Source organism: Protopterus annectens, chromosome 9.part0 (assembly GCF_019279795.1).
Source record: "Protopterus annectens isolate FY-2018-M chromosome 9.part0, PAN1.0, whole genome shotgun sequence".
Classification (NCBI taxonomy): domain Eukaryota; kingdom Metazoa; phylum Chordata; order Ceratodontiformes; family Protopteridae; genus Protopterus; species Protopterus annectens.
Genome location: NC_056743.1, coordinates 164,949,378 through 164,973,463, shown reverse-complemented (window position 1 = coordinate 164,973,463; position 24,086 = coordinate 164,949,378). Strand labels below are relative to the sequence as shown.

The following is a 24,086-nucleotide window of genomic DNA, read 5'->3' as shown; positions in this document are numbered from 1 at the left end:
TGGTGGTAATTGCAAACTGGAAATGGTTATCAAATCCTATTTTTTTTGTAAGGGCTGGATCAGATGCTTGGTGTGGTACCATCACTTCTGCTTACTGTACTGATACCATTCCACTTTTGACACAGTCATCGGTGACTTGGGTGCATATTTTAACAGACTGTTTTGACCACAGTGTCTCTGTGGTAGTTAGAAAATCCTTCTGCACTGCACAGCTTATCCTTTGTGGCATCTTTTCACGGTCTAGAGAAGTTATAATCCCACTGTATTCATCCCTTACAAGACTTATCATTGAACATAATGTACCCTTCAGCATGTACCACACCAAGCACCTAAACCAGCTTGCGAGAGACGTCAGTGTTTCTTCTCCTAAAAGAATTCGGGTTTCTACACTTAGTTACTTTGATAGACAAAAAACACTGTTTCCCTACTCAGTGTCAGACTCCTGAGTTCTGATATCTGTTTAGCTTTCTGTGTTATGAGTGACCCACACTCTTTGAACTCCTTCACCTAAATAGAACAGATGGTAAAGCAAACACTCATTGAAGAGACCTAAATCTATACTATCACATCAACAAGACCAGAAGGCATGACAGATGCCTAGCCTAACATATACCAATTTTCTGGAATAGGCTGTCCTTATCTGTCAAGAAAAGTACTTCCCTACCAATCTTTAAAAACAGTGTAGTTGACTGGAGGGATGGTCACAAATTTTCACTAGGATTTGTGGAGAAAGTTTACTTACTTAGGGCACTGATAGTTTCCCAGTAGTACTGGTGATGTGGCTGAGTTTCTTTATGGTCTCTCTTGGCCATAAGCTCAGTAAGAATCTTTGAACATTTAAGGCACCGCAGTACTACTTTTATACTGATTTCAGCAAACGCATGCATTATGTGACACTACTCCTGACATTTAGCATTGGCCAAAATACAAAAAAGGTAAATCACTTTTATCAACTGATAACCTCTGTAACCATCATTTACAACTATTTTATTGACTGTGCACACCTCATATGTTCAACTCTGTTTATTAATGCTAATGGCCACATTATTTTCTTTCACACACACACTCAATCACAGTTAAATGTTTCATCTCATTTCACGCAAATCATGCTAGTTCTGCAATGTTTGATTAGGGACTGTTTAAAAACAGGGTGAAGTAATTTCATCCACAGACAGCCCTAACCCTCACCCAGCAGTTGTAGCCATTGTCTTGACTTTGTACATTTAAGATGTCTGATTGTGATAAAAAAAAGACAAGGCAGCTGTGTCAACTATAGCTGCTTTGTTGTCTGTATACATCTCATATATCCAGTCCAGTCTTATATAAAAAAGTGCCACACAGTTATCCTGTAGATTCCATCTACCAGCCATATCTGGTTGCCTGCCAAGGTTAAAAAAACATTTACCTCATTATCTTAGTAGTCGTGGTCTTCCTGTTTCTTTCTTATCTTACAAATTAGGTAGATTATGGGATGCTGAGCAGCAGAAAGCTTTGCAGACTAGCTGGTCAGGTGTACATCAACAGCACCTTCCCCATAGGGCACCACAGCTTTGAACAGAGGGGGATCACAGGTCATCTATTTGTTTATTAAAAGTAAAGAAACCTTGCTGGCTTATTTCTTTACTTAGTGGCAGCATTCCTGTGGAGTAAGCCCCTTTAAAAAGCTGGAAATATTAAGAATGCACAGTTTTTTTTCACAATTTCTTGATTTATTTATTGACATTTGATTACTGGGAAAGTCCAACTGGAGAGAATCCATTTTCAGCAGACCCAGGGAAAAAAGCTCCAAATTATTACAAAAGATTTTAAGAGCAATAGTTTTACAATCTTCAAAAATAAAACATTTGCAGTTTAAATAATTGCAACAAATTAGACATAATATAAAAACATTGGTTAAGAATCGATACAAGGCATATGACAATCATTCAATATTTAGAGAAATTTTAAACAGTTTATAGAGAAATTAAAGGTAAGCTAGTGTAATACAAATAGGAATTGCAGTAGGAAGTGAGGGAAACTAAGCTTATGATATATTTAGAGAGAAGGCCAGAAGAGAATTAGCTAGCAGTAAGGACATAAGTGAGGAAAGGAGACTAAGGGAGGTATAAGGAATGAGAAAGTACTTGTTCACATTTAGGGATATAGGTTAGTCTGGATTAGAGCAAGAACAGAGCTAGACTTTAGCTAGGAAGTCTTTCAGTGTAGTTTTGAAAGATGAGAGGGTAGGTATAGACCTGCTAGATATAGGTAAAGAGTTCCAGGCCTTGGCAACCTTGTAAGAGTATAGACAGTGCCCATCAGATTTCCTAGGTTTATAGATACCAGGAGTTCTTGGTCACTGGATCGCAGTGACCGACTGGGAACATAGTTGCGTTAAATGTTTGTTAGTGCTAGACAGGCAGAGGGATGCTACATAATTTTATAGATGGTAAAAAGTTGTGTATATGTTAGTTGCTGTGGCAGTCTTAACCAATTTAGGCTGTGCTGCACAGTGGTGGGTTCTGAAAGGGGTATGTGCTGCAAATTTAGCAACTTTATTATAGCATCGTTCAGGTTCCAATTTATGTGATGCCTGGAGGTTAGTAAGGATGGGAGTGCTATAAAGAAGAGTGGGGAAGGAGATGTGTAGTGGCAAGTGTAGTTTTAGTTGCATTGGTAAAAAAGTATTTGGCTGTGTAAAACATCCCTAGTTTCTGATGAGTTTGTCGTATGCAATTTTATATATGCCGGTCAAATGTAAGGTTATCATCCACTATCACCCCTAATAGTTTGCTATGAGAAGTGATTTTAATGGCTGTATTATCAAAGGAGAGGACTTCAAATTTAGTTTTTTTTTCATGAGATAGGGATTTAGGCGGAAAAAAGTAGTAGCTTGGTCTTTTGGGGTTGAGCATGAGTTGTAAGTTATGAAGTCATGCTTCAGTGGCTGCTAAAGCTTCCTGAGTATTTTTTTTTTTTTTTTGGAGGTGTACCACATTATTAGATGCGCAAATAAGAGTGGAATGATCTAGGTATTGTATTAGGGTAGCCTGTTGTGTGAAGGTATAGAGAGTGTTGCTGAAAATGTTAAAGAGGAGGGGACAGAGGACAGTGGTAACTGGGAGGTAAGGAGAGTGCGTAGATTGCCATTTTACTGACTGATACCTATTGGACAAGTAGCTTTTGAACCACAGAAGGGTGGGCTGAGAGAGACCTAGTGAGGACATTTGTAGAAGTTGTTTGCTGTGACAAACTGTGTCGAAGACTTTAGACAAGTCTAGAAATAAGGAAGAGACTAGTTTGCCATTATCTCTAGCTTTATTGACCGTATCTGTTTAGGTTAGAAAGGCAGTGCTAGTAGTGTGGGAAGGACAGAAGCCATGTTGTGTAGGGGATAGGAGTTCTTCCTGCCGGAGATAGTCTAGCAGTTGTTTTTGAATACATTTTGCAAGTATTTTGGTGAGGGGAGATAAGATTACTATAGGTCTAAAGTTATTTATGCCTGTTAAATTTCTTCCTTTGTGCAGAGGGATATTGTGTGACTTTTTTCCAGAGAGGGGGAACATGGGATTCCTGGACTCACCAAATTATAATGATTGAGACAGAATAAGCAATGCTGTTGGCTATTAATTTTAGGTACTCGCTTGGAAGTTCATCAGCTGAAGAAGAGCATGGTTTAAGTTTGAGTAATTTTATATAGGATATGGGCACAGGTTTTTAGAGTGAAAGTGGATGTGATGATATGCAGGACCGGCCTTTGGCCAACAGGTGCCCTAGTCAAAAGGTCTCCACAGTGGCCCACCAACACCACCTTGTGCCCCCAGCCTGGTCTACCTACACCATCCAGATTACTGGAAAAGTGCCCCTGCTAGAGCAGTACCCTAGACAGATGCCTAGTTGGCCTATGTCTAAGGGCAGCTATGGTGATACGTGGCTGTTGGCAAGGTTGGAATTAGATGCTGAGGAATGAGGAATCCTGGGTTAAAGATTCTGTGCTACCTATAAAATAGTTGAACTGTGTTGCAGTTTCAAGTGGTGAGTTATCAGAAGAGGGGTTTGGGATGGATTTTTGGCGTGGATGTAAGATTTCTTTACTGGATGTCCAACATTTTTAGGGTTGTGTTTAGTATTATTTTGAAAGTTGTTATAGTATTGTTTTTTGTCTTCAATTATTTGCTTTTTAGTATAATTGCAAAGCATTCTGAAGTTTTCAAGATATTGAGGTGTTTTATGTTTTTGCCATTCTTGCCATGCTTTTTCTCTATCTTGCACTAACATTTTACTTTTTTGGATAACCAAATTGCATTATTTGCTTTCAGTTTCTTCCTTCTAGAAGGTGCAAGGTTACTTAAGATATTTAGAAAAGTTGTATTGAATTCAATTATAGCATTGTCTAAGGGGAGGATTTTTAGGAAGTTCCAGTTAATAGATGATAGTGTAGTAATGAACATTTCTGATTTAAACTTAGGTTACATGTTGTTTTATAAATACGCTGTTTAACTGGATGTGTGAGATGTCTAGTTGTATGGATTGGGAGATGCTCATTGAGAGAGTCTGACATTGTACCTGTGCTGGTGTACTTGCTAGGGTCTGATACTAGGATGCAGGCGAATAGAGGATTTGATGTCTTGCTATGGAGCTATTAATTACATTGTGTGAAACCATATAAGTTCATGCTAGATGTAGGGAAATTAGAGTTTGTCCAACCAATTTACATTCACATCGCCTAGTAAATTTTTTCTTGTGGAAATGTTAAGGATATAGCTGTATTGTCGCCATAAAGGATATAAAGGACAGTAATGCATATTTGTTTATTTTGAGGAAAGCAGTAAGAATCTCTGCTGAACTGAATTTTGATGTTGGTTTGCTGTAAGGGGAAATGTGGTAGGTACTGGGAAATATTAAAGCAACACCACCGCCGTTCCTCTTTATACAGTCATTACAGATAATGATACAGGCAGGAGGTATAACTTCAGAGTCCTTTATGCTGGGTTTAAGGCAAATTTAATTTACAGCAAGAACATCAGGCTTATGTTGGTTATTCCAGGTGTGTAGTTCAGCAGTTTTATTTCTTATATTTTTAACATTTATTACAGCAGAAATTAGATCACCAGGGTCAGAGATTGGCTGTAGGTGGGTTACAGAAGTATGTGGAACAGAATTATTTTTATGTTTAGTGTGAAAGGTAGGGCCAAGATTACGGTGAATATCTCCTCCTAGAAGGGTTTTAATATATTGGGGATTAATGCATACTCATTTTTTGGAAGAATTCTTGCACTTAATTTTGTTTTGGTTTGAGTTGCAATGCAATTAATTAGCCTATATTTGAAATAATGGTGAGGTCCAGTAGTAAATAGGTTTGGTGCAATGTGTGTAGAGTGTAAAGAGGAAGTTTGGATAGGTGGTTGGGACAGAATTGGAGAGATATTACAATATTTTAAGTCATGGTAGAATGATGGATGGCACAATAGGAGGAGAAGAATAGAGGATAAGCTGAAGAGTAGCATAATTAAGTAAAGGAGTCTGTATTTATATATGTCAGCTATTGATGATGTAGCAGTGAAGAAGGAAATAAGTTGCAGGATAGTAGAAGATTCAGTGATGGTAGATTCTGAATGATAGAAGAGGATAAGCAAGAAGAGGAGTATTTTCTATAAAAGAAGATAATTAGGTTGTCCCTGTATCTTCTCTGGAAATTGATAGCGGGGTATTAAAGGCTGGAGTATAGTAATGTAGTAAAAAAAAAAGAAAAAGAAAGGTTTATTTGGGAAAAGAAAAAGGATACAATGTGGAATAGATAGGTACTACTAAGGAAGGAGTGATTATAAATGGATGTTGTGCAAAGCAGTATGGGAGGGAGAAAGATAGTTGGTAATGAGACTAAAGATTAAACGGAGATAATATGTTGCATTAATGATATGCTGTATTAATTTATGCCCCTTCTCTGATTACATGTATGCTGTAGTGCACATACTGAACACTTGCTGATGTCCATGCAACTAGGTGAGCTTTATTGGCAATGCAGGAGTACTTTTTAGAAGTATTTGCACTTCACATGGCTTGACTTGTATCTGTGTATATTCCAAGAGGGATTTTGAATGAGCAAAGAATCATTTTTGGAGTTTTTTTTAAAGAATTAAATTTATGATCCAGTTTTGAATTACCTTAAAGTCATTCTAGAACAAGCTTTTTTAAGATTGTTATGGTATAGAGAGCTGTTACATAATGATATATCATTATCCTCAGGGTAAAGTAGGTTGGTTCAAGAGTAGTAGTACTGAAGGTAACGTTGAAAGCATTCTGGACCTAGCATAGAGCCTTTTTTGGCACATGATGATACACAGGAGTTTCCAATTATTTAGATGTATATGTATCTCTTGCATTACAGTTGAGGTATCACATGGGAGGTCCCAGTAAGTAAGATTTTTGTTAAGTTCTGATAATCGGTACCAGGACTGGAAAAACATGACAGCATTGAATCCTCAACTCAGAAGTATTCCTACAGTGGGGTTAGACCGGGCTCATGGGGAGGATGGCTCGCCTGTTGTAGAAGGAAGTAGTATTCCACAAAAATCACAAAAACTGATAGGCCAAAAAAGAGCCATAAAGATGATAGAGTGGACTGTTGAGAATAAAAAAGAATTGTTGAATTTTTACTGTTATGCAAGAAGTCCAGAATTTCTGGACAGAAGATGTACAAAATGATTAAGGGAGAAATTAGAGGAAAGAAATATACTTGCACAAGAAAAGCTGTCAAAAGCTTCAAATGTAAATGTGTTCATTAATATAACATATTAATGAAAACCATTATATAGACCACGAAACCTTGGGCTGTTTGGAAAAAAACAAGTGATAGAGGAATTGTGAAAATGACAAATCTCAGAGATTTTTGAAAGGTATAAATAAGAAATATGGACATGGGAAAGAAAGAGAAATCTGATATGGTGCAATATTTATGCAAAGGCGAAAGACAAATTAACCAGTACAAAAAAAATCAGCCCCAAAGATATTCAGAGAGAAATAAAGGCAAATGCACTCAGATATGGAAAATTTCACAATACAAAAAAAGTAAGATCACAAAGGTGGAATGTAGAACAGCAGATTAGTAAAGTAGAAGTTAAAAAATAGAAGTTGAGATTATAGAATACCTGCAAAATGAAGGATTTAGTGTAGGAGGTCTAGCACAAGTTATATCACAGCATGATGGAACAATGAGTCCCCCAAGTAAGGAGAAACAGGAGGAGCAGGAGACATCTGAAGAAGAAGTATGGATAATGGGGAAAGAAAGGTATCGAATATGGTACAATATTTATGCAAAGGAGAAAGCAAAACTAACAATACAAAAAGAGCAGCACCAGAGATATTTGAAGAGAAATACAGGCAAAGGCATCCGGATATGGAAACTTTTACAGTACAAAAAATAAGAAACCAAAGAGGGAAAATAGAAAGGAAGGTTAGTAATGGAAATGTTAACCAAATAGAAACTGAAGTTATGGATTACATGCAAAATGAAGGATTTAGTGTAGAAAATCTAACTGATAATACTACAGAAGGATAGAATAATGAATCCCCAAATTAAGGAGAAACCAGTGGATCGGTAAGCATCTGATCATTTACCACATGAAGATACTTTGGAGTCGTCAGTAGGAAACCAGTATAAAAATTCAGTTGGAGTTAAACAGCAAGGGAAGGAACAGGAAACCATTGACAACTCTGACATGGTCATTGTTGTGGAGTGATAGGCCAATGAGTTCCCATATGAAAGAGTAGCAGATAACACAGGATGAAACTGAAGACAATATGGCACAGGAAGATGCCATGGAACTTTCTGTAGAATGCCCACAAGAAATGGAAGACAAAAAAATGTTTCATCAGTTTGGAAGAAAATGATCTAAGGGAAGAGTTGCTTGATTTAATAGAGATGGATAGACATATTAAGATCACTGAAGGGAATAGATTACAGAAAGTCAGTAAGACACAAAATGTTAGAAGTTTGATAAAACAAATGAGCACATGATCAGGACTGTTCATAGAAATTCATGGAATATAACAGATGTAAATAGGATATCTACTGTGCAGCCAAATTAATATCAGGTAGTCTACCACAAAAACACTGGGCAGTAAGGGATGAGAAAGGGAGAAATCAAATGCAATCATGGAAGTATCGAATAGAGAAAACTATAAAGCAGTTAAGACATGAAGAGTTACTGTTAGAAGAGTACAGAAGAGGGAACAGCTCAACAAAGATACTCAGAAAGACTTGATAAAAACAATGTGCAGTATTAGAACAGATCAAGGTCTGCCGTACATTGTTGCAAGTAATTGACTAAAGATATCAGCACGTGCAGAAAAACTTAGAAAGTACAAAATAAGCAATTTATTGATGGCCCAGAAACGTTTTATAGAAAATTGGGAAACAAGGCAAAAGGAATTGAAAAACCACAAAAAAAAGTAGAAGACACATTTTGGAGAAATATCTATGAAGATCAGTGGAACACAACAAAGATGTTGAATGGATAGCAGAAGTAAAATAAAGAAGTTGTTCAAATGTACAGGATATGAAATGGTATGAAGTAATGGCCAGAGAAACTGAAACAAAATTAAGAAAAGCTCCTGACTGGAAAACCCCAGGCCCAGGTGCAGTACCTAACTTCTGACTAAAAGTATTAACATCTTTACATAAAGGTTTAGCCATGAGTAAGAACTATTTATATGCACACCCCTAAAAGACACCAACCTGATTAACAGGGAAAAACAACACTCCTTCTTAAAAGCAAACCTGCAAGCTATCCTAAAAAGTATAGACCGATAACTGGCCTTTCAGCGATGTATAAAATGTACACTAGAATTGATGTCAATAAGAGTTTTTAGTCTCTTAGAAGAAAACTCAATCATGGCCATAGAACAAAAGGATAACAAAAGAAAGGCATATGAAACAAAGGATCATTTGTTGTTAAAGTCATAATGGAGAACTGTACAAAGGGGAAACTCAAATGATGGTATGGATGGACTACAAAAAAGCATTGGACAGCATCCCACATTCATGTATAAAAGAATGCTTATGAATGTGTAAGATACACCCTACACTGATCGGTTACATTACAGCAGCCATGAAACATTGGCAAGCCTCTTTTGGCACACACAGCCAGTTGAGCCCTGATAACACACACACTATTATTCCAAGGATAAAAATTCAAAGGGGGATATTCCAGGGAGACTGTCACTGCTTCTCTTTTGTCTTTCCCTTAACCCATTAAGCTGTCTACTTAACAGATTAGGTCATGGCTACAGTTTGGCTCCCAGAAAAAAACAAAGTGTAAAGACTTCTTATCTTCTTTTTCTGGATGATTTAAAATGATATAGTTCGTCATATGACAAACTGAAAGCACAACTACAAGTGGTCAGACTTTCTCAGATGATATAAAATGTCATTTGGTCTTGATAAATGTGCAAACGCAGCCTTTAAAGCAGGAAAGCTGCAGCACCAAGAAAATACCATTCTGGGAGAAGAATGTGATATAAAAGAATTTGAGCGAGAGAGAGTGTATAAATATTTGGGAATTGATGAAAGATCAAAAAATACGAACAAATGCAAGTAAAACTTCATAAGGAATATTTTAGAAGACTAAAATTAACATTGAAAATAGCTCTAACATGTAGAAAAAAGTCCAAGCTATAAACCAATTTGCTCTTCGTGTCCTGACATAGTTTTAGAGTGATTGATTGGCCATAAATGGTATTGGATCAGTTGGACAGGGAAATGAGAAAAAATGCTTCATACTTCTCAAATGATTTATAAAGATCACTGTATAGCAAGATTAATTATTCCCCATTCTGAAGGAGGTATGGGCCTTCTTGAAATTGATTACATGTATAGATCTTCAATCATAGGGCTGCATACATATCTGCTGACCTCACAAGAACCAAACATTGTGAAAGTTTTAAAACATGAGGAGAATAAGTCTAAGATAACTTCCCTGCTTAGTTTAGCCAAGGCAAGAAATGTGGAAAATGCATAAATGTAGTTGCAAGTACAAAAAAACTCTTGGAACAGCCTCATGTTGAAATGGTTAAGGAGAGGTAAATTTAAACCAAAAGACAAAATGTTAATATTGGGGCCCAGGATAATAGACTGCGTACACGTTGGTTTGCAAAGTCCATTCAACATGTGGGAGAAGTGGACAATTGCAGGTTTTGTAAAACAGAATTGGAAACAGTTGCACATCTTTTTGCTGGGTTTGATACACTAATGGCAGAAGAACTACATACTGAAAGGCATAATAATGTGGCAAGACTGTTGCAATGAGGATTGTGCAAGCATTATAATATTGAAGTAACTAAGAAGCATTGGAAACATGAGCCCCAAAGCATTATAGAAAATCATGGTTTATATCACATGGTATCATCCATTACCAACAATTAAAAAAATAGGTGCGAGAAAACCAGATATAGTAGTCCATGAAAAGAAAACAATAGTAGAATTCATCATTGAATTTGCTACACCCAGTGACAATAATGTGTTGCTTACAGAGAGACATAAAGACCCATGATTTACAGGCAGACATGAGGGCAGTGTGGAAGAAGGATACCCAGACAGTTCCAGTAGTAGTAGGAGCAGTGGGTCTTAAAAAAATTGCAATCGTACTTTGATATGTTACCAGTACATGTAACTCTGTATGAATTGCAGGAGTCAGTTCTGGGCACATTGCTGGTACTGCGAAGAGCACTTCTGCCTTACATCAAAGTTTGAAACAGTACTGATTTCATGAACTTTAATCATACTTTGACTCCGGAATGGGGTCCATTCCCATCATGGTATTAGAAACCTAAAAGACTTAGGGAAATTAAACCATGAGGTTCCAGTAAGTAAGATTTTTAAGTTCTAATATGGTTGAAGAGATAATTATAGAACCTGTAGAAAGGAATACATGCAGTGTTTGGTGTAATGAGCAATTGGCTAGAAATTTCTAGTTCACCAGGTCAAAGACTTGTGTCATGCCAAGAAAGACGGAAATTTTGAAAACAGTCTTGGCTGTAACTGTCTTGATATGTTTGTGTGTAGTAACATGACTAAAGGTGCTCAAGTGTTTTGTTTCTTCCTGTAACTACTCGGAGCCATATTTGTCAAGGTGTTGTCTGAGTGATTGCACTAATTGCTAGAGGGTCTCCAGTAGTAATAGAAGAGGAAACAAAGATAATGATAAATTTGTGGTAGTAAGGGGCTGTTGGCAAGGGAGGAGAGTTATGCTAGCGTGTATTTATATTTCACCAAAAACTGCTATTATGGGGCTTATGAAAATTTGGGGAGAAGTAATCCAGTTTTATCAGGGAATATTACTTATAGGTGGAGACTGGAACTTGATTTGCAGTAGTGAGAAGGTATCATGGGGACATAGAAGGGGAAACTATACCAAAACAGGGTAGATTTCTGAAGAAATTTGTGAAATATTTACATATTATTCCCCAAGGTACAATTGTATTTCACCAAGAACATTTGCATTTAATTGAAAGCTTCAGCACACCTCCAGGAACTATGTCTGGTCATGTACCAATAAAACTAAGATAAAAATATAGGGTAATGAAGTGAAAATAAGACAGTGGCAGTTTCCCACCTATTTGTTAAAAAGAGAGGAATTTAAGGAATGGCTAGTGGAAATTATTAGAGCATTATATAAATGTCTTCAGAAGTAATATAGCTAGTGAGTGGGATAAAATAAAAATGGAGTTTAAAAACAGTAGAAACAAAAAGGAGATATGGTTTAAAGGTCATATGAATTACTTAGAGGGACTTACAGAGATTAGAGTATTGTAGAATAAGGGAACTTTCATAGAATAAGAAGAGGGACAAATGTAGAGTGCTAAAGAATATCTGAACAACGTGCGAGTTTTGAAAGATTACTGGTAAGCAGCTATATTTGATAACTCCAGACCACAAACACTTTTAGTACAATGACTTAGATAACAGAAAGTAGAAAGGGTTGTTGTCAAATGGGAAAAATAACCAGAAATGCTGTATAGGTTTTAGAGATATTTTGGACATTTTATGAAAATTTGTATAAGCAGGGAAATGTGGAAATCAAGAAAGAGCACAAATGGAAGCATGTGTGAAAGAATTATGCCAAGGTTAGAGGTTGATGCTGGTCAGCAACTAACAGTTAAGATAGGAGGGGATGAGATAAAAATGGTGATAAGTAATCTATCTTCAGAAAAATCTCCAGGAACAGATGGTATTCCTGTGGAAACTTGGAAGTTGGGAGTGAAGAAAGTGATGATCTGAAATATTTTAACAGTATTTTAAAAGGGGAAGCACCACCATCTTGGAAGAAAGCTGCGGTAGCTGTATTAACTAATGATGGTAAAGACCCGCAGACCCAGCTTTCATATAGATCCATTTCAATTTTAAATAATGATTATAAAGTGTGTATGTCTATGCTAGCTAAAAGAATGCCAAAGGTGTTGCCAAAATTAATATGTATGGGTCGGTGTGGTTTTGTGGAGGGAGGCAAAACATTTGACAACATTAGCAGAACAGTGATGATCCAGAGCATACCTCTCAACTGTCCCTGATTTTCAGGGACGTCCCTGATTGTGACACAAATTTTAGCTCTGTCCTTACTAATCCCTCCTAAAAATGGTGGTGAGTTGCACTTAAATTTATGACAATAATTAGTGTTATAGACTTCTTTTTCTTCAGAGAATGTATATAATTTCACATTAACTTGTTCTGCCAACATCTCAAGTTAACAGTAGTGATATTTTAAAAAGTGCCCCTGATTGTCCCTGATTATTTCTGGATTTCTTCCTGATTCTGTTAAGATCTTTCCCTATATAGTTGAGAGCTGTGATCCAGAGGGATGCAGAATTTAAGAAAATACTGCTGTTGGTGGGTCTTGATGCAGAGAAAGTATAAAACATAATAAGCTGGAATTTTATGAATAGGGCAGTGGAAGCATTTGATACAGTAATAAGGTTAATTAAGAGGTTTTATGAAGTATTGGAGGCAAGAATTAAAGTGGGAGAGTTCCTCCCTGACAACTTACTTCTGAACAGAACAACTAGGCAGGGGAGTATTTGCTTCATATTTACAACTGTTGGTAAATAAAATAAGGGGCTAAGAAGTACAAGAATGTAATTGTTATGGTAATCAAGGAAAGGTGGCTTTACTTGCAGATGGTATTATTTCCCACCTGATAATTCAAAAAAGGACATCTTGGTGTTGTGGAACATTTTCAGATAGGTTTGTGTATTTTCAGAATATAATATTAATGAAGCTAAAACAAAGGCTATAGCCATAAACTGTGTACTCGCATGAATTAGTTCAGCAATATCCATATTTATGGCAACATGATAAAATGTAGTATTTAGGAACATGGATTAAAAAGGGTTTATTTTATGGTAGCTAAGGATATGGGGGAGATGATACAAAAACAGAGAAACTTGAAACTCTTGTTTATGGATATGGATAGTAATATATAAATCTTTTCAGTCTCTCTGTTTTGTATGTGGGCCAGGTATATTTTTATCAACCAGAGGAAAAGCTGTGGACAATAATTAAAGAGCAGAAGGAATTTATCTGAGAAGGAAAGAGGGCAAGAGTTATGTGGGATATGCTGATCCTTCCAAAAAGAACAGAGTGGTTTATGATTACCTGCTTTGAAGGGATATTTTAGAGCTACACAGTTAAGGCTTATATACATAATGCAAACAGAAGGTTATAATTCAAAATGGAAAGTGATGATTAAGCAGGTTAGAAGTTTAAGAACTAGAGAATGTAGGATTTTGGATGCAGATCCTTAAGGAGAATAATTACAATTATACAGAATATTATATTCATAAAGTAGCAGAAAGTATTCTAAGAACTAAGCTAGTACAAGAATGGAGAGTGATTTTTCTCTATAGGGATCACTGCAAGTAGGCAAACGGGGGCTGGAATTTACTAGAGAAACCTAGCAAAGGAACCAAGGTATTGGGAACAAATAACTAGAGAGGGAAAGGTAATAGAGTTGGGATAAGGTTAAGAAGATGTTTGGACTGTAGGCTACAGACTGCCTTCCCTGCTGATATCATAGAGTACAGGCAAAGAGAAGGGGATACAGGAATCTTAAGTGAAAGACCTGCTTTGATGAGGTTTTTAGTTGAGTCTAGGACAGAAGTTGCTGCTGAAAAAGGGATAAGTAGTAGAGCATATAAAATATTGCATGATGACTATAAGAATGAATATTGCGGCAGTGTTAGACACCCGATAGTGTAAACCTTGGTTCTAGATGATTGTCACTGTTGGAGTGACACCCTGACTCCATGTACAGAAATCGGAAATGGAGTTGTGGATGGAGGGACTATAACAATCAATCAGGAGAGGTTAGAAAAGATTGGAAAGAAAGACAGACTGTAAAAGCAATTTAGAAGAGAACAATGGGAATACCTATGTAATAAAGCCCAGAAAGTTTAAGATCTTTACTTGGAGGTATCTGCATAGGTGTTTTTATACCTCAAGCATACTTCAAATGATTTTTCCTCAGGTAGATAGTAAGTGTTGGAGGTGTGGTTAGGAAGAAGGTGGAAAGCAGGAACATGTGTTTTGGGAGTGTAATGAGTTGGCTGATTTCTAAAAATTCACTCCAGAGTACTCTGTTAGAAACACTGGATGAGCAAGTAGCTTTATCTAAGGGCATCATTTTTTGAGCTGGGAAGCAGCATCCAAATTGCCTTGACTTCTCATAAAGGCTGTTTTTTTGGCTGCCAAAAAGTAGTAGACAATGGAAATCAAAGTCTAAACTAACTGTAGTTAAATAATGAATATTGTAATAGAGATAAAAGAATGGGAAGAGGGATCTTTACTAAAGGGAAGGTGCAAATTACATAGAAATAAACGGAAATTATGGGAACAATTCATGCAGAAGGAAAGAAGTTGAAGGGAAAGGAAGAAGTCCGAGTACATTGAACTCTATGATTCATTATGCGCTTCTGAGGTACAACAGTGCACTTTTCATTTATTTATTTTCATGTTTGTGTAAAGTATTCAGATTCTTAAATCTAAATGTCGTACTTAAAATAAAAAAATACTACTACTGTACTGTCATTTCCTATGATTATGTAACTCTGGAAATTAAAACCATATAATCGCATTTTTAGTATAAATGCGTGACAATCCTCCACTGGACCAATAATCAAGGAGCCTCAGTCCTCACCACTGGCACCTGTGGTGAGAGACGTTCACTGAGAGATAACAAGTACACACACAGTATTTCCAGATGCAGCTTGCTGCATCAAGTGCAATTTCCCTTAAGAGCACACAGAGACCACAGTCAGTCTGAGGCTGGTTTCTCCCTCTTCCTCCATATCCCCAGTAAGACTCCCTACTGGCACAGCTATAGAGTTGAGATCTCAGCTGAGTGACCAAGCCAAGACCTCCAGCACTCTCTGTCCAACCTGTGCTTTGTGTCCCTGCCCAAGAAGCTGACACACGAACACACCTGGGAAAGGCTGGCACAGGTTTATTAGCTATGCCCCTTTCTGCCCAGACTATAAGGTAGTTACAACTTCCACCAGTCACTCCTTATCAGCTTCTTTAGAGCCCTTAACAAAGGGTGTCCAATTTTACTGTGTAATATTAATACTAATACAAATACAAATGATAGTTTGACCAAGAGTAAGGCTGTTAGGAGTGGCCCACACAGTGCCACCAAATAAATATGCGAGTCAAAACTTAAATAGCTCTACAAAAATCAGCCCCAATGAAAGGTTTAAATATATTTAATAATAAATAATAAAAGAAGACAATACTAAATATATATTCACAGTGACAGAGTTCAAAACTACAAAAAATATTTAAAATTACATTGCAGTATAGACTCACATAAATAAAAAAAGACAAATTATAAACTAAGCTTTGCTATAGTCCTGACTGTATGTAAGAGAATTACTATACCCTAAAAACTTACTTAGAGCAAGGCATATGTGGTGAATGGTTCTTATCAGGTCCAGGACAGAATGCTCTGTCTCACCAAGAGACTTCTCAAAATAATAACTGACCATATACTCACATATTGACAAAGGCAACAGTTCACTAACCACTCACTATTAAAGTGGAGGTAATAGAGAAAGTCAAAACAACCAAGTTCCCGGGCTTTCACATCTCGGACGACCACTCCTGGACTTGTTAATACCAATCATAATAGTCAAGAATGCTCAACAGAGGCTTCACCTCCAGAGAAATCTCAAAAAGGCCAGGCTCCCACTGTCTGCTCTTGCCACTTTTTTCAGGGGAGATATCAAGAACATCCTCACTAGCAGCTTCATAGCATGGTTTGGCAACTGCACAGTGGCTCAGAAGATGAAATGACAGATGTTGGTGAGGGTGGCTATGAAAATCTTGGGCACAAACCTCCATTCTATTCAGGAGCTTTTCTTTACAGGAGCAAGAAAGAGAACATACAAAATACTAGCTGATTTGACCCATCCGGCCAACAATTGGTTCTCACAACTTGGCTGTGGAAGGAGGTACTGTAGGACTACCAGATTCAGGAACAGTTGTATCCTACAGCTGTGAGACTTATTAACTCGGACACCAACCATAATACCTGCTACATTGAAGCCTCTCTTTTTCAGTTAATCCTGCTCTCTGAACAGTTACCGCCAGTATTATTATTGTTATTATGCAGTATGATGGGTATACTGAGTCATGTTTAAGGTTAACAAGTGCAATACAGTAACTAAACCGCTGTTATTCACTAGTTTCTATCTTACCAGTGAAGGGGTTTGATGGTGGGTGTTTATCATTGGATAATGGGTATTGAGTGCATGTATGTAAGGTGAACTACCTCTTGCATATGTCAAAATGTGTTATTTTCTTTCTTATGTTATTCTCCGATACTGCTGTGTCTGTGTTATCTGCACTGCATTTCTCTTGTGAGCTAACATTTGTAATTTTGTGTAGTCCTAAATGACAATAAAGTTTCTTTGAATCTTTGACTTAATAGTATTGAAAATTACTAGGATATATAATCGTCATTTATGGTTCAGTACTGTTAAGGGTGATTAAATTAAAATAAATGTAGGCTATCTGGTTTAGTGTGTTCATTTAACACTGCATCAGTACAGTATGGTGAACTGCATAATACTACTCTATTACTTTTGTGTATGCTAACCTCAGTTTTTGTTTCATTTTCATTTTTACCTTCCTTTTTCTTTTGTCTTTTAGTGGAAGTGCAAAAATCTGAAATCTGTTGTGTAACTGAAAGTCCCAACGCTGGTGATGAAGTACAGTTTTGCTGCTTTGTCAGTGAATACAGTATAGATGATGTGCTAGTTACCTGGTACAATGGATATTTGCCAGTTACAAAAGGAGTGAAGAATGAGATGGCACATAATGGCCTAGGATTCAATTCATACCTCCATTTACAGACTGAGACAAATGTTTCTGAATATAAAATTAAATGTGTGGTAACCAGCTATTCACAATCCTTTGAATATCCTTATCTTCTGAAACTTTGATAGATATTTTGTTAAGGTTTCTGCTGCAATGACTCACCAGTATTTTCTAAAATGATGGGATGTCTGTAAGTCCTTTGGTTTTACAGACAAGAAGTACATTACAGTGTAATGGAGCAAGTTGTATGTAAAATTATTTGCTATAATAGCTGAAACACTAATGCTTACATTTTGAATCTAAGAAGCAGTTCCGGATGTGTATGGAGGGCATGTAATAGAAGAAGCCATGTGGAAGTTATATTACAAAGATAGAAGAAGACGAATTGGAAAAGTATGAGGGGAAAATAAAAGTCGTCTTGTGTTTAGAACCAGATGCAGCACTTTTCATACCTGCAACTTTCTAAAAACATTCTTTGCAGTAAAGGTACTGACAAAGTGGTTAACGCAAAAAGTGTGCAAGCAAGGATCTACAAAAGTCCTTTCAAGATGTTAGCAGTGAATAAGCACGATAGAGAATATTCAAATGTTTAAAAACAGTCTGCAACATTTGTGTAACAGGGAATATGTGTTTCTAGTGAATAGGAAATTTAGAAATCACTTTTGGCCCAAATGTGAAGTGTTTCCTTGGTGTACATATATTTTTGTATATTTCCTTTTTACTAATTGTAACTAGATCAAGGCTACAAATAAAGCTATTTTAATCCAGCAGCAAATAAAGCCCTTCCCATGGTATTTCCTTTAGTCCAGTGGTGGCATTATTGTTTAGGAGGTTAGTAATCATGAGAAAATTAAAATGTAATTTATCATTTGATTTTGAGGACTATTTATGCTTATTTTCTCAGCTATCACTGTATATTATATTCCAGTGCAAATTGGTTAACACCTTCACAAAGAATTTTCAAATTACATGTTATTAACCGGTTTTCTGTATCATTTTAAGTGTCGAGCTCATGATGATGCTCCTGTGCTTCCTCTGGCTAAGCTAACTCACTTCCCTACTCCTGTCTTTCTGACTATTTAACTCAATTTGATTGATTTGATTGACTGATTTTTGACTTGTACTTGATCTTGATTGCTTTTCTGATTTTAATTTGTATCATCTGTTATACTGTACTACGTAATTATGTAAATTTCTTAGTAACATTATGTACTGTAACATGTATTTTTTACTATAAATATTGTAACTTTACTTGGGAGCTTTTCTCCCCGGTCTCCACTGAAAGCGGGCTATGTTTTTGCCCAGTCGAACAATACCTGGTTACCAAATGTAAATAAATAAATGTTTGGGGTTTTTTTTGTCCTTCCACAACCGATGGGTCTCTGATCCGACCTTGGATCTGGCTTCCAACACATTGATGGACTTGGGCTGCATAGCACAAGCTTATCCCCTTACTCATAGTCCCCTCTTTAGCCTGGATTGCCTCAGATCTCATTTGTCGACATACAGACATAGCCAGCTGACTGCCTATCCTGCTTGGATTACTTTCGAATAAATAGTAATTCTGTGCAATATTTCAAATTATATATTTTTTATTTATTTTATTTTACTTAGGATGAGTTTAAGTTCGCTGTTTCTACTTCCGTTATCTGATCTGATTAATATACAGTGATTAAATAGATATATCTTCCACACAGAGAAGTTTCTTGCACTGATTTGTTTTTGGACCCACTATACTTGATTAGTGGGTTGTTCAAGACTTCAGGGATATCACAGAGATCACTTGTTTTCTGTGAAATACTCCAACATTTTAAAGGTGGCTGGTCTGCCAACCTCTCCCTCCCAGGAGGAGTCAGTGTTTCTGGAGGGTTTTGGAGCCAGCTCAGCTACGTCCTAGGTAGTCCCCTTGGCAGATGAGATGGTGGACCTTATCTCCTGATGGGCTTGGAATGATCCAGATGTAATGGAATCACTTCCAAAAAGACCTGATAATTACCTTGTGGCACCAAAGGATTGTGCCCATTGGAGCAACGGTTCCCCAGTAGATGCTATGCTGGTATCAGCAGACACCAAGAAGGAACGTTCTGAACAGAGTTCTTATGAACATCCCCCAAACAGAGACTCCATGGCTTTGGACAGATTTGGGAATCATCTTTATGTTTCAGGGACCTTTGCCCTCATGTTGCTGAACTGTTTGGCACATGTAATGGGATTTCAGATGTACTTGAAAAAGGAGTTTTCCAATGCCCTCTCAGGGTCCATGTCTGCAGAGGACACGAAGACTGTGTCTTCACAATTGGCCGATCTCCAGTCCCTTTCGACTGCATCTATGAGGATGATTTCTGTGCCTCAGAGGGGAGATTCAAGAGCCACAGGTTGCTGTGAGAGGGCATACCTGGATGCACCCTTCTGATTTTGCAGAGCCCTTCAAGTCAAAGTTCATCAATGCTGCCATCACTGGATCCACCTTATTCAACCCTGAGGTGAAAAACTCTCTCCAGGAGTTTACAGACGCCTGACAATATCTGTTATAGGGATATGCTTCTCTACCTCTCAAAGGACATTTTCACGGAATCAGAGCAGGGGTACGAAGATTTGGTTCCACAGTGCATGTCTCTTCCCGGGACTCCTTTGGGGACAGGTCTACATATGGCAGAGAGGGGAATTCTAATGGCAGATGTCACCCAGAGAAGGCCCACAACATCAGTGCTTTAGGGGTCCTTTTTCTGAGAAGCCCTTTTAGAACTCCTGAAAATTCTTCCTACGGCTGCTCTTTGGAGGCAGTCGGAAGGATGCTTAGCCCTCCACTTGGAAGCATGGACATCAATCACCAAAAATACTTGAGTGCAGAGGATAACCTCAAGAGGTTATTACATTCCCCTTTCCCTTCAGCCTCTCAGTCAGCACAGAAAAAATATTGATGTTCCACCCATTCAGAGGAAAGAAGCAGCAGCTACAGAAATATAAAAATTTCTGGCAAAAAGAGCTATCCAGATTACCCCCCCAGACCAGCAAGGCTTCAGAACTTACTCAAGATTCTTTTTATTGCCAAAGACAAACAGGAACCTAAGACCGAGCCTGAATTTCAACAACTTGAATCAATCTGTGAAACTCTTTAAGTTCCGAATGGTCATGGTTTAGTCTATTCTGTCTGTGTTGCGCAAGGATGGCTGGATGTGCTCAGTAAATAACAAAGATGTGTACTGTCACATCAAAATAAACAAGTGATACAGGAATTACCTACACCTCTGGCTGGGAGTCAGCCAGTGTCAGCTCAGGGCCCTGCCCTTTGGTCTCATCACAGCCCCCAGGTTATTCACCAAGTGCATGACAGTGGTCACCACGCACTTGAGTCTGATAGGATTCTGGATGTTTCCTTTTCTTGACAATTGGCTCCTCTCTGCTCCCACCAAGTGTCTACTTGTCCAAGCCAAAGACTGCTGGCTCCAACTGTGTCTTCAACCTAGGCATCACAGTGAACTATCCCAAGTCTCTGCTCTCCCTCACTCAACTCCTGTCATTCATTGGTGCTCATCTGGATATGGTGGCACAGATCATGAGCTTACCATAGCCACGGTTAAACGCTTTGTAGAGCCAAGCATCTCACATTCTATTTCTTCCTTCTCCTCCAGCAAGGTTAGTTTTGCAGCTTTTTTGATCTATGGCAGTCTCCATAACTCAGTTACCCTTTGCAAGGTATTTTGTGAAGGTACTGAAGTGGAAGCTTGCAGCACAGTTGTGAGATGGCACCCCCTGACTACATCAGTTAAGATTACAAGAATTTGCAGAGAACACACAGCCTGGTGGATCACCGCAAAGGAACCTTCTCAGGGCTTCCCTTTTATCCTTCCTGCACCCAAAGCAACAGTGTCTACAGACACCTCCCAGACAGGGGTGGAGGCATTACTTGGTAAAGATGGTCCAAGACACTTGGCCTCATTGGGAGGTCAGTGTTCATATCAGTGTCCTGGAAATGAGGCTTATAGAGATTCATAGGTGTTTATTAGACCAATGACCAGATCTGCCTTTTTAAGCCTAGAGATGCATCCCATATCTCTGACAAGATCTGAGACTAGTCCTATAAGCATTGCAGGCATTTCAATTTGCTTTCCTTCCAGGGATAGTTGCTGTTCAGGCAGGCAACATATAGGTGGTCTGGTATATCAACAAACAGGGGAACTCAATCGTACCCCTTGTGTCAAGAAGCACTGAGGGTATGGCGTAGGGTAGTCTCTTCTGGATGCTCTCTTTTGCCACACATATCACAGGGAAGTCCGCTGTGCTAGCAGATAAACTGATCAGGTCCATCTTATTTCCTTGCAAGTGGTCTGTCAGTCCTTTAGTGGAGGAAATGATTTTTCATCACTGGGGACAACCATGCTTCCCCCTAACAATTCCAGGTCAGCATGTACTTTGTCCTAATTCCCGTAGAAGGGAAGTCATTGAGAGATTCTGTGATTCACGATTGCCCCACCGGTCTCCTTTATGATTTTCCTCCCACTTCTCTCATTCTCAAGTTTCTTCAGAAAGCATTTCAAGGGAACAGCAAAGTAATCTTCATTGCACCATTCTGGCCTTGACACATATGGTTTCCCTTCCCGTGGGCCTCATGTACTACACCATCCCCGTGTGTTGGATCCATCTCCAGAACTTCTGCCTCATCTCTCAGAGATAACTCATCCAGAAATTCAGCCCCTCATATTAACGACATGGTTTATCCACTTCCAGTGATGACTAGACAGTCCAGGCTTTCTTCCCTGGTTTAAAGCCTCATCTCATCCTCTCAGAAGGATTCTGCTAGGAAGATTTATAAGAGCAAATGGAAAATATTTTCCCTTTGGTCTCTCCAAAGACAACTGACCACTTTATCAGCACCTGTTCGAGCTATCTTTGATTTTCTTTCATCTGTTTTCAATAGCAGAACTAGTTATTCTTCGATTAAGGTCCAACTTGCCACAATTTCTAATTTTCACATAGGAGAAAACCATTCTTCTTGGCATCATTAAGATTATGTAAGGCCTTCCACAAAGACATCTTTTTGCTGAAACCACCTGTAAAGGATACTCCAGATTTGAGCCATCTGCCAAGGTGAACATAAAGTTTCTGTCTTGAAAAAAACATTTTTTGTGGTCATGGTCACATTGGCCAGATGAGTATCAGAACTCAAGACTCACTTCCCAGCCGCCATATCTGGTCTTCCATAAGAACAGGGTGTTCCTCCATACTAATCCTTCTTCTCTACCTAAGGTGGCTTCAAAAATGAGCATTAGTGAGTCCATCAAGCTCCCTGTTTTCTTTCCAAGTTTTTCCAACAAAGAATACATGCTGCACTTGTTAGTTGTTCATTGGCACCTTCGATTCCATCTCCAGAGAACTAAAAGATTTCATTAAATTGAACCAGTTATTTATTTCTTTTTCCAAGGCTAAATTGGAAAAGTTGGTCTCAAAAGTAATGTTGGCAAGATTGCCCACTGATTGCATTTCCTTTGTTTATACAAGTAAAGGTCTGACATTACCTAAACCTCCTAAGGCTCATTCCACCAGATCTGTGGCCACATCATACACCTTTTGGTCCAAAGCCTCCATAAATTACATTTGTGCATCTGCCACCTGATCTAATGCTCATACATTTATTTCTTATTACAAATTGGACATTTTGTCTTGGGACAGGGCAGCATGTGGCTGTGTTGTACTCTGGAATATCCTTCCTTGAGGACCTCCCAGGATTTTCTCTAGTTGGGGGGGTCTGCCTCATTGGTCAAGGAATAGACAAGAAAGACAACATCAGATAGAAACGTTATATAGTCAACATAATGATGCATCTGTGTTGTCTCTTTTTGTTCTTCCTCAACATCCCATTCTCCAACCCCCTCCTGCTTGGAAGATTTACAGCTGTACTCCCTAGCATGTCCTGAAGAATGTTGTCCTGCCTACCTTTCTGATGAGCTCCAGCATTTCTCTTCCTTTCCTTTTAACTGAAATCTGATTTGTAATTAGACTGTCTTGTTACTGACTATTTTGTTAAGGTGCAGCATAATAGGCTGAATAGAGGGCAAACGCGATCTGAGATAATCCAGGTTAAAGATTGGATTAAGGGTATGGGTGAGCTTGAGCTGTGGAACCAAAGATGTCCTTCTGTTCACATGTTGTAGTATTCTGTACATATGGGTTTTCTCCTCTTGCTACCCGAACGCCTGCATAGTATACAAAAGATTTCAGTCACTGTATGGTGCATGGGATGTCTGACATGGCCAGCAGAATGTGGGCCATAAAAGTGACATCTGGGCCCACCTGACTATTTCATAGACATGGTCAAAGCAGCATCTGAGGTCAAATCAGAAACTCATTGGTTAATGAAGGACAAAAAGAGACAACACAAATGCATTGTTATGGTGAGCACATAACTTTTGTTTTTTCTGTTTTACAGTATTCTATTAATTGACTGCTTTTGTTAATCAAATTATTATTCCATTTTATGACAAGATTCTGCTTAAAATTATGTAATTTAAACTAACATAACTCTGCACTAATGTTTGCATTGGTTTTGTATTTTATGTTCATCTAATTATGTTGGAGGTTACTTATTACTCCATAATGCAGTGATGAATCCTTGAGCCCTGACAACTCTGGTTCAGTTTTTGGATACAGATGCTGTAGTAGTCAGATGAGAGGAGTCACCGAGACTAAGACTGGTTCACCCATCTTAGGGAGTGGAAGCAGAAACACACAAGTACCACAA

The 24,086-nt window shown here is 38.1% G+C and overlaps 1 protein-coding gene across 1 annotated transcript in view; it reads left to right on the top strand.

Moving 5' to 3' along the window:
• Window positions 1–18,126, top strand: part of LOC122811112 — a 1,431,540-nt gene extending 1,413,414 nt beyond the window's left edge. The window contains exon 12 of the mRNA XM_044082706.1: window positions 17,180–18,126. Coding sequence (XP_043938641.1) covers window positions 17,180–17,472 — 293 coding nt within the window. The 3' untranslated portion in view covers window positions 17,473–18,126. The remainder of the gene's footprint in view (window positions 1–17,179) is intronic.
• Window positions 18,127–24,086: the final 5,960 nt, after the last annotated feature.